General features: G+C 38.3%; 1 protein-coding gene across 1 annotated transcript; it reads right to left on the reverse strand.

Annotated features, from left to right (window-relative positions):
- Positions 1 to 480: 480 nt before the first annotated feature.
- LOC143626001 (disease resistance protein Roq1-like) lies at positions 481 to 12,061 on the reverse strand. Its single transcript, XM_077096202.1, has 5 exons — positions 11,965 to 12,061; positions 6,178 to 6,589; positions 4,631 to 5,777; positions 1,751 to 1,963; positions 481 to 1,287 (listed from the first exon to the last, which is right to left on the reverse strand). Exons 1-5 carry the CDS (start codon positions 12,059 to 12,061, stop codon positions 511 to 513), a joined length of 2,646 nt encoding a protein of 881 aa, XP_076952317.1. The 3' UTR covers positions 481 to 510.
- Between the last annotated feature and the right edge of the window lie 454 nt (positions 12,062 to 12,515).

Genomic DNA, 12,515 nt, shown 5'->3' on the forward strand with positions numbered 1-12,515 from the left:
CTTTGTCTAGCTCATGCTTCATTGTTATCATAAAAGACAGAGCATAGTAGTTGTTGGCATTGCATATTAATAACCCAGAATAGTCAATGTACCAATTAGGTGGAAGCTGCAATGTATATGACTTCCCTCTGACCAATCTATCTACAAACCTCTTTGGAATGTGGTGCCCGGCGGAATGGGTGAAACTGATAAAGTGATCTTCAATAGCATTTCCCTGCCACCAAAATCAAACACATTTTCTGATTACTGGTTAACATTACTCGTATTTGTCCATGTGTTTATTTTTTGAGTCAGCGTTTCAGTGGGAGCAGCCGCTCTATCTCCCTGGGATAGAAAACGTTTGTCTTCAGCATACCCTTCCCAAAACCTTACAAACAAATCTACAGCTCTGCTATGAGTGGGATGATTTTATAATGTAAGTGTGTTTGTGTAGATATGTCCGGATAATAATATGACAATATATAGATTATAACTAAAAAAAAGAGCGTAGCTAACCTCAAGCAACGAATGTTATACTGTTTCACCACCAATTGCGCTTACTCCATTATTCCTCCCGAAAAATGATACATTCCACAACCATTTACAGTTTGATGTATCTCCAACCATTTTCAGTGAGTCGCACCAATCCGCTCTAAGAGAAGCTATACTTGATGGGAGCCCTGACAATTCTACAAGGCTGTTGCACTCTGAGACATCGAGCCATTTGAGACGGGGAAGTTTCAAGATGTTAAAATCTAATCGTGAGAATGCGTTGATTGATAGATCAAGTTCTTGTAAATTGGGTACATCCCAAACGTCATAGTCAATGTCTTCATGTCCCAAATTGCAATGTCTTAGAATCAACTTTCTTAAGCATGTGCTGATAAATTGTAAGCCTATATGGTTCCTGACCTTGTGAAGTAATAAAGGCTCTTCTACATCATCTTTAAGTTCATTGTCATTTGCATTGCCGCACCAACAAGACATACACTTTACAAAAATGTTTTTATGGTATTGTTCAAAGCAAGAGATTTCTTTTCGACTCTTTGATAGTTTATTGCAACTTGAGATTATAAGAGTCTCAAGTTTCTTAATAACACTAACGGGTGGAAACTTCATGAAATTGTAACAAATTTCCACACTTAAGTAAACAAGTCTTTCAAGACCTTCAATTGACGGATGAAGCTCTTTTAAACTCCATGCATCAAGAAGCATGAATTTCTCAAGGTTTGGAAGTCCACCAAAATCTGGTGTCATGGTTAGGTTATCCAAAGTCTGAAGTTTGATCATCTTTAAATTTGGCAGAAACTGTTGCATAGTAGTCAGATGAGTTAAAACTTTATTGATGAAGACTTAAATTCTATACATAGATAAAAAAAATAAAATAAATAAATAAAATCATACATGCTTGTAGAAACATGGATATGCTCAAAGGCTTCCTTGATTACTTATATTAATAATAGATGTTAGATATAAATATTTTTAGATATAAATAATACCTATATCAACAGATGTTAGATATAAATATTTATCCAAAGCTAGTGAAAAAATACACTTCTGCACTTCCTGAAAAACTCAATTCTTCACTAATTTCGATCGGGATGAGACTAATTCGCTTACTATAAACTTAACTCATCTAAAATTTATCACATGACTTATTCATTTTCCTATATGTCTAGGGACTCTAGGCCTGCTAGTCGTTTGTTATCTGATAAACTGTTCAGTTTGTCAAATAAATGGAACAAAGTCTAACTAAAAAATGCGAACTTACTTTATAACCCTTCCAAAGTTGTTGCTGAGGGCCACTAAATATTAGACAACAAAGCTTCTCAGGTGGGAAATTTCTTGGCAATGAACTCCCAAGATCAACCGTCCATTCAATCCACCGAAGTTTCGTCATGTTTGCAACTACTTCATGATTATTCCTTGATAGCGAATCATACATAGAGGATCTAACAACTATTGCTTCGATGTTGCCAAGTTCCTGTCATAGAGAAACAAATCCTGTCAATTTAGTTCGGAATCGAGGGTCTGTTTGTTATGTGTTAATGGAATGGTCGAGGGTTAATGGATGAAAGAGGAAATGGAATGAAAATGATCATTATCCTTTCATTATCCTGTTTGGGTGACCTACAGGAATATAATAAATCATTACTTTATGTTGTTTGGTAATGTAGGTCCCGAAACCGGATCCGACAACGAACGGCTTTGTTCTTGATAAACGCTAGAGACGGGTGCGGTGAAATCAAATGACCGAACAAAATGATATAACGATAATATAAATGAACGATCTCGTTATCAGTTGAAAGATTTAATATATTAAGTAAACAAACCGACCCCACCCAAGGTGAGCTCCCCTTGGGTGGGTGAAAACACCATACAAAACACACACATAAATGATTAACATATGACATATTTATAGCTAAAAACAATAATATTCTAGAAGCATATTTCCCGTTCAAGTTAAACGCGTGTCCCGAAGCTCTCGTCTCGTGTCCGGACTTCTCGCCGACATTAATTATTATCTTGACCGTGAATAAATAATGGGTTTCGTAATTTGATATCGCTAGTCACAAATATTGGCCTTACAATCACCCCCTTGACTTGTGATCTCAAAACTTTCTCACCGTGTCTTGCATCTTCACAAATCACCCGATAAATTGATGTCTCTTTATTTCAATTCACCCCCTCAAGGTATGATCTACCTATATTTAATCTTGAAGTAGTTCTCGCTTCTTCGGATCTTAAGTTGTATATAGGCATGAGATGAGCTCGAATATCCACAAATCGATCTCGAATTACCAGCTTCATTGATCAAATGAACAAAACTTATTATTTCGTTCGAAGTTCACCTTTCGGATCCAACTTCTCGAACGCCTTAGAAATAACAAGCTTTGAACACAGTTAAACAAGACGAAACCCGAACAAATTTGACTTTCTTCAGTTTGGTCAAACCGCAAACAATTATTTATCGGCCCGAAAACATCTTGCAAACACTTGGCACGGTATTTTATCTTCTATAAATAAACCAAGTGTCCAAGAAAAATATGAATAGGCCCGAATCATATATTCTAGCAGCCAACAATTTGAGTGATCAAATTCTAGCCCATACACATGAAGTAATCTGGCCCAAACATAAAACTGGCCCAAAACCCATTTTAAGCCCAAGTCCTCTTACCAACTAACAGATTAGGGTAAGTTATGTAATCCAGCCGCCATCAACATCTGTACATAAGAGGTTCACTCGCCGGAAAGTCGTTCTCCGATCAGCCGATCCGAAAAACCAACATCCGACCGTTTACCACCGAACACCGCCGCCTCCATCTTTTTGGTTCATCAGAGAACCCCTGGCCACCGGATCCGTCACCAATAAGCCATGTTCCAATCGGAGAACGAGCTCCGACAGGCCACTCTCCAAACACCATGAACCACTTCCTTCTTCCTTCGGTCACCGTACAAACCCCGTTGCCAGATCTGACCTCTACCGGAAAATCGTATTCCGAGGCTCACAGCCACTGGAAAGCATGTTTCGGTCAGTGAAACCACCATTAACAACCACCACCCACATCATCCCATCATCTTCTGGGTTACCGGCCGCTTCCTACTTGCGAACCGCCGCCGCCGAAGTATCGCCGAAAAGATGTGGACCTTTTCAGCCTTCAAACGCCACCTCCATCTTCCATTATGAACCACTGGAAAAACCACCTGAAACTACCAAACCACCTGTTACTGGCCTGCCGGATAAACGAGCCGTCGCTCACCGAAAAACAACCAACTTGACAACCACCCCGAAAAGTGTCGGTGAATCCAGATCCGCAAACAAGACGAGCTTCAAACACCTTTATTTTCTAAAATCTTCAAACCTTATTTCCAAACACCAAACTTTATTTCCAAAACTTCAACGAAATTAACGTCTCGGTTCGGGTAATAGCGGAAGTAGAACCCGAATATCAAGAACAAAGTTGAATCATAAGATTCGACCCGCTCTGATACCAATTGTAGGTCCCGAAACCGGATCCAACAACGAACGGCTTAGTTCTTGATAAACGCTAGAGACGGGTGCGGTGAAATCAAATAACCGAACAAAATGATATAACGATAATATAAATGAACGATCTCGTTATCGGTTGAAAGATTTAATATATTAAGTAAACGAACCGACCCCACCCAAGGTGAGCTCCCCTTGGGTGGGTGAAAACACCATACAAAACACACACATAAATGACTAATATATGACATATTTATAGCTAAAACAATAATATTCTATAAGCATATTTCCCGTTGAAGTTAAACGTGTGTCCCGAAGCTCTCGTCTCGTGTCCGGACTTCTCGCCGACATTAATTATTATCTTGACCGTGAATAAATAATGGGTTTCGTAATTTGATATCGCAAGTCACAAATATTGGTCTTACAGGTAAATATAAAAAGACACAGGAATGGCATACAAATGACCAAAATATGGATTACGCACATGTGACGATTTACTTATGAATTAAAGTTTAAATTTATGGTTTTAAACTCTTTGCGGTTTTCATTAAACTCAATACACAGACATAATCACATGTGACTTAATATGTCAAACGATTCTCATTTAACTGTTCTTAATTTTATGTATATGTGTGTGTATGACAAAAGTAGATCAACTATTACCTTTGTTGCATCCATAGCCCATATGTTTCGAACGTCATTCTCCTTCCAAACTCTACTATGTTTTTCAGGATTGTTACGGGGACCTCCGTTCATGTTATGTGCCATTTCTTGTTTTTCAGGATTGTTAAGGGGATCTCCATTAATAATGTAATGTGCCATTTCTTGTACCAAATCATGCATTTCAAATGTACGTTTTGAAATGGTTATGAGAGCCTTTTGTATCAACACTTTTACACCTATAACAGGGTAAAGACCACAAGCATCAAAGATTTCCATTGCAGGACCTTTAAACTTTCCTCTAAAAAAACATGCTATATCAAGGAACAATGTTTTTTCAACCTGGTTAAGTCCGTCGTAGCTGATTTTTAGTGTTTTCAAAATATCAACATCTTGGACTTCTTTCAATCTAGCCAATGCGCTCTTCCACTCGTTTATATCTTTATCACATAGAAAAGAACCGAGAACTATTAGTGCTAACGGGAGACCACGAGCATAAGAAACAACACCCTTTGAAAGTAGCTCATAATCTTCTATATTTATCTCACCCCGGGGTGCACGCTGGCTAAAGAGCTCAATAGCCTCTTTATCATCTAACAAGCTAGTATGGTGTATCATATTTACCTTATGAGAATTTAATAAATTCTCATCTCTAGTAGTGATTATTATACGACTTCCTTCACCAAACCAATCATGTGATCCAGCTAAAGCGTCTAGTTGCTTACGATCATCAACATCATCAAGAACAATCAAGACCTTTCGATGGAATAAGTTACTCTTTATTATGCGTCTTCCTTCTTCAACTCTCGAGATTTTAACTTTTTTTTGTTTCAAGACACTATAGAGGATTATTTCTTGCAATTTTTCCAATCCATTCTTACTTGACTTCTCCCGCGTATTTTCTAGAAAGCAACAGCCATCAAACTTGCCAGAGATGTCATCATAAAGAGAAGACGCCAAAGTAGTCTTACCACTACCGCCGACACCCCAAATTCCAATCATGAGCACACTACCTGACCAAAGTTCTAGCTTTATTTTCAAATCATCCACACGAGCCGCAATTCCAATGTATTCATCTGCACTTGGAATTAATGAATACAACCTATCCGAAACTGTTTGAACAATTTCTTTTATAAACTTTGACCCGTGCCTGCACATTTGACACACAACGATTACTAACATAAACTAGTGCGGAGTGTAAAGGCGATATCAAAAGTAGACCGTAACAATCTTAATTGGGATTGATAGACTTAATAGATTCAAAAAGAAAAGGGTAAAGAAACATGGGCAACGAGACGGGTTTAGAAACCAAAACACTCAAGTAAAATAATAGAAAAAAATTAAAAACTTAATAAATTCATTAATTTTCAATTTAATAGAAATGAATCTTTTTTATTATGAGAAGCAGTTTTATAATGAATCTTTATATTGTTCAGATATATTTGCATCCATGGTTTTAAATTATCAGCATTTGATTTTGAAATAAAACTTGTTAGATTGAGTTTAACATCTTAAGCACAAAAGCTTGCAAACATTAAGAAGAATATTACCCATTTGCGGTGTCCTTGGGTACCCATCCAGAAAGATTACCAGCACCTAACAACGCTTGTCTCCAAGATTCAACTTTGTTGTTATTCTCCAACTCATATTTGGCAAACGTTTCTCCGTACTTCCCTTTTTGTTTACGAACATCCGAGGGATCCACGTGATAGAACATGGGCAAAACAATTTGTCCACTCTCGTTCATGCATTTCATAATATACACAAGCTCATCCAAGCACCAAGAAGAATTAGCATAGTTTTCCGAGAAGATGATGATTGCAATCCGTGATTCTCGGATAGCCTTTAAGAGGGCTAGACCAATTGATTCGCCCCAAGGAAGTGTTACATCGTCCTTGTAAGTGTGGACCCCTTGTTCCACAAGACTTGTGTAGAGATGATCCACGAAAGTCTTACGCGTGTCTGACGTAGGTTGTCGCGGTCTACTCAAAAACAATTATTTAAAGACTTAAATACCTATAACTAGTACGGGTAAGTAAGGACGTCTCCTAAGGGACTCAAGGAAAGTGTAAGTTTATTTAATTTATCACTAATTATCTAATATAAGCGGACAGACGATGTCAAGCGATTTTTATAAAAAGATTTAATTAAAACTAATTATTACTTAAAAAGATTTGTAAACAATATTATTTAAAAAGCATTCATTCTAGGTTCGGGTAATGTGTTCCATACGTTAATCAGAGATTCTTTAGTCTTTGGTTTTATAATAATTGCTAGTCCTATGGTTTGATTTATGATGACAAACGATACCCTAACCGAATTGTTGACACAAATGCACCCGGACAACACAATTACCAACTCTATGTCTAAGATGATTAACTCAATGATAAGGTTTGATGATTCTAGTCCAATGACACAAGAGCCTAACCCTAAGTGTTGATGGACAACCAAACAAGCGTTACACAAATCAATAATCGCAAACTCAAGCTTTAATCAACCAAATATTAATTAAGCAAGATAAATCATATAAAATTAATCAAACTATATTCATGAAGCACAAGAATCTGATCATAACAGTATATTACACAAAACCTTAGCCTAGAATGAACACACACGACTAGCCAGACATCAACATAATCGTTAAAGCACTTATCTTGATGAACATACGATCGTAGGACAAACCGGAAGCTTCGGGATGGCTGAAAGTCGCCCTAGAACACCTCTTCTGCCTCTGGAAGTCGATGATAAACGAATGGGGAGGTTAAGGGGTTTATATAGGAAGAAAACTAAATTTTAGGCCGACATAAGCATCTTCGCGTATCACGAAGATGTTCAGTTATCCTTCTTCGCGTATCGCGAAGGACAAAATAGTCGTAGCCGCCATTATGCAACTTCGCGTATCGCGAAGTTGCCCTTCATTGCATCTTCGCGTATCGCGAAGATGTAAAATTTCATATTTTTATTTTTTCTTTTCTTGAATGCCTCGTGATGCATGCACTTCCAATCTTTCACTTCTTGATCTTCGTTCCAAGCCCGTAAATATCCTTGTTAAGCTCCATAGCCTCCAATGTCCTGAAACACGTAAACAACGCTTGAAGTACCAATGTTCATTTGTTTATTAACCTAAATATAACTAATTAATATATAAAACTAACTAACTTTTACCTAACCATCACATCCCCACACTTAACCCTTTTTCGTCCCGAAAAAGACTTTGCAATGGAATCAGAATCAGAGATCATTCTCAAAATACTTCATAGTTTATCTTAATTAAGCACAAAGAACACAAAAACCGTGATTGCCGATATTGTTGTCCACTTAAATCCAACCGCCGATAATTCAGACCTCTAATCATGTTAGATTTAAGTTCAAGTTAACATTCAGTCTAAGGGTCTCACACCTAAAATCACAAATCCACCTAATTTGTTTCAGGCATGTCAAAGCACAGATAAAATCATAAAGATTATTTCTACTAGTGTAACCTAAAAACTTTTAACTATCAAAATTTAATTTATTGGACAACACATATGAATTAATCGAGCATTCTGCATTTTTATCATACTTTAGACCTCACCCATGGATGTTTTCACCGTGATTACTAGCCCAATGAGAAGCATGTAAGCTGTTGGTCCTTATTCATTGACGTTCATCAATCCTCACCCAGAGGCCTATCAGTCAAGCTACCAACTCGAAAGAAAACACATAGGTTGTTGGATTTTTATTTATTTTATTCTGATCCTCATCCATAGATGTCATCTCCAAGTCACTATCAGCTGGGCCTACCGACACATCCCAAATGAAGTGTGTTCCCGTTTTTATTATCTCATATTATATAATAATTTTGAAAAATAATCCTCAATTTTTCTATCAATTTCCATTTATTGTGCAAAAAATCTTAATTCAAGAGACATAAAAACTTTTAAATTTTCAGTTTCTCCCCCATCCCCCACACTTGAGGCAAACATTGTCCTCAATGTTTAAAATTTAAGACATAAAATAGGGACGGGGTTAAAATTCACTTCAACAATTTTAAAACCGGGCGTAATGTGATGGTGGTTATTAAATATACAAAAATACAATTACACTTTTAACATAAAAACTAATAAAACAAATAAGGTTATAAAAACGAAATCACCTGATAGAAAAGAAAACTCTCATGTGCAACTCTCATGCCCTCGATGATCCTTCGGTGAACCTTCCTCTTCGTCTCTCAAAAGAAGATCTGCAAACTCTCAAACATGTAGAAGCAAGCTTCTCACAAATGTTAAAAATATAGGTCTTTTAAACCGTTTGCAAAACCATGAATTTTAAAGTACCAACCAATATTAATTAAATCATAACCAAATTTTCTTAAACGAGTAAAAAAAATGTTAAAAGACCTAACTCACTTTCGTAGGAATCACGGTTGCATTTAGCGTATGCAACAAGCCCTTTAAACCCCCCGGTAGCCCGGGTGGACGAGTATCGTCTCGTGAGGGTTTATAGTGAACTACACCCACAAAGTTCAACTACAAAATATACATGTACCTGAATACAAGGCCGGGTTGCCTCCCGGTTAGCGCTAAGTTTTTGTTAAGGTCTTCAGCCGGACCATTACCTGATTTGGCGATTATGGTGGTCTAATGGAGTGCTTACCTTCCTCCACCTCGTTCTTCTTACTCCTCCAACAAAGTGGTGCACTGTCCATGACACTCCATCTTGGCCCGAAACATGCCAATCTTCTTTGTTCATTTTCAAACCCCGGTGGCTTCCTCACCTTCTCCTTCTTTGGCGATTTCTCCTTACTAGTCTTACCTGTCTCATCATGAACCACCTTTTTTCTTGCATGTTTGAAATCATCACCTGACTTTGCCACCTCTGCTACACGTATCTCTACCACATTTAGCTCCTCTTTTTCTCTCTCCCGCTTCGACCTATCAAACACAAAAATTTCTTCTTTGGTGTCATCCTCACTTACATGAGGAAGACACGTGTTAGTAGCACCTGACCTAGAAAATTTATTTTCACAAAAATAATCAAATGAATTTGAAAAAATATGCAAAATTAACTTACAATTACCAAATGCCATGCACACTGTTCCGTCTCAGCAATTGATTTGAGCATTTGATGTTGCCAAAAACGGTCTCCCCAATATCACTCTCGCCTCTTCTTCATTCTCTACCGGTTCATAATCCAAAACAAGAAAATCTTCAGGATAGTAAAAATCACCAACCTTTACTGCAACTCCAACCAACTTCCCTCGGGGCCGTCTTCAAGTGAAATCAGCTAACACCAATGTGGTGTCAACTTCTTGTAAAGGCCCAAGGTCAAACCGGTCACACACACTACCCGGTATAACACTTACACTAGGCCCATAATCAACTAACGCCTTGGTGGTCTTGAACTCGCCAATCTGAATGGGGATAAGTGGTGCCCCTGTTTCAAATTCTTCAACTGTGTCGTTCACCCCATGATCTTCAATGGTGATTGCACTCACGTGTACGTTTTTACCATTTGATGAACTGCTACTCTGATGGCTCGGGTTCTTCACAGTATCACTTGGTAGCTTGGATGGATTCCTCTTCAAACTAGCCACTTCCTCAGCTAGCTGGCTCACCTGTTTACCCCTCACAGCATTGGCTTTCTCTTAAAACTCCAATCTTTGATTTACACTTTTATTCTGAGCCTCCTAGTCTGTCTTCATCTGCTTCAGGAAATCCATCACGTCTTTAATCGATTCCTCCTTGTTACCAGAATAACCTCCTTGTGCTGCCCCTTGACCTTGCTAACCTTGCTGATAACTCTTGTTATAACCACCCGATTCTCTTTGATTATACCCACTTTGACCGCTAGCCCTCTCGTTCCCATATTAACGCTGATTCTCTTTGATTATACCCACTTTGTTGCGTGTTCGGGTTTCCGTAACTGAAATTGGGGTGGTTTCGGAGGCCTGGGTGATATGTGTTTGAATTCATGTTGTTAATGTATTTATTCTCACCCTGAACAAAATTCACCTCCTCTTCTTCTTCGTCTTCTAACACGACCCCACAAGTAGCCACTACATGGCCTATTCCACCACAACCTTCACAAATCGGGTACGCTTTTCCTGACTTGCCTTTATCTTTCATTCCTACATTCATCAACTGGTCCAATTTCTTCTCCAACCTAGCCATACGATCATCCAACTCACTTCTATCAACGGCTTTCACAACCGCCCTTTTTATCATCCAACTCATTCGACTGAGCTTGCCTTTTTGAATTCATCGCATGCCTCTCCAAATGTTGCCAATCTTCATTCTCGTCGTTAGTCAAAAACGACCCATTTGTGGTTGACTGAATATCACGCACATCATCACTTGATAACCCGTCATGAAACGCCTTGATCAACTCCCACAATGCAATCCCGTGATGCGGGCAAGTTCTTAACAACCTTTTGAACCTCGTAAATGCTTCATGAAAAGTCTCACCCGAACTTTGCTGAAAATTTCTGATGGAAGTTCAGGCCTCGGAAGTTCTTTGCGGTGTATAGTACTCGTCTAAGAATTGCTGGGCCAGATCTTGCCACATATAGATACTTGCTGACGGTAAAGATATGAACCACTGCTTCGCTAGATCTTTAAGGCTGAACTGAAACACAACTAGCTTGACTTCATCAGCAGTGAACCCTTGACTCGAGATAGTGGCACAAATTTCATTGAACTCGCTCAAATGTAGGTATGGCTCTTCAGATGCTTTCCCGTGAAAAGTAGGCATCCGGTCAAGTTACTTTGCCTTACTGAAAACGTTCTTCCTTCTCGGACCGGGATTACAATGGGAAGCGGGTTCGTGGCCACTTGTGGAATGAAGTGGCTTTGAACCCCCCGAACTGGCGGTGGAACAAATGCCCTCGGGACTCCATCGTCAAATTCATACTCGGGAAACTGTGGCTCGGGGACCTCTTGTCTTCTTCTTTCTCGACGGTTTCTTGGTGGTTGAACAGGCTCGGGTGTTCGGTTTCTGGGAGGTTGTTGTTGTTGTCTTCTATAATACCGGTCCCCTTGCACGTCTTCCATCTCCTCTTCATCCTCGAACTCATCAAAATCGTCAAATACCCACCGCCGATCATACTCGACCTCGATTCTATTGTTCGGTGGTTCAGACCTGATTGAACGATCATCTCTCATTTGATATCTTCTTTGAGCTCTCGGGTTTCGGTTTTGGTGAATGGGTGGGTTAAATGGTGGTAAGTCATGGATTGGTGGGTTTTGTGGAATGGTTGTGCGGTGGGTTAATGTTATCGGGTTGAAACACAGGTGGAACCGGGTAGGGGTTATCTTCTTGATGATTCATGTCTTCTTCTTTCAGTCTTGAAGTCTCGCCCCCTTCTTTGTCTTCTCCTCTGAAGCTGAGGAAAACATCATGATTCCATGACAAACGTGAAGAGGCTGAGTCAGAAGATGTGGATGAAGATGCCATTGACCTGTTAGAATTGTTTGGAATTATCAAAAAAGAAATTAATGTTTGAAAATAATAATAAGAAAGATATATGTAGTTTGAGTACAAGACAGAGAGGAGATGAATACAGAAAAAATGTTTTATATCACCGTCACATTTAGATGGTTGAGAAATGTCCTCTTTACTTCTCTTCAAATGATACTAAATTTGGTTCATTTCTTAAAAATGAGGTTATAAATGTAAGAATATACATTTTTGGCCAACCATTAAAATATATGTATTTTTTGTTTAAATTTTATATTTTGGATATATATAATAAATTTAATTTTATTAAAACACAATAAATAACTAGATAAAGTTATAAGAAACCCTTAAATCGAGTTGTTTATATAATATTGATACATTGCAAGTGGAACATTTTTCTCAATAGAAAGAGTGAAGGAAATTTCTAGGATAGAAACCCTTTAATAAAAGT

Source organism: Bidens hawaiensis, unplaced genomic scaffold (genome assembly GCF_021521415.1).
Source record: "Bidens hawaiensis isolate Kalapana, Puna unplaced genomic scaffold, B.hawaiensis_p1.1 tig00004282_1, whole genome shotgun sequence".
In the NCBI taxonomy this organism is placed as follows: domain Eukaryota; kingdom Viridiplantae; phylum Streptophyta; class Magnoliopsida; order Asterales; family Asteraceae; genus Bidens; species Bidens hawaiensis.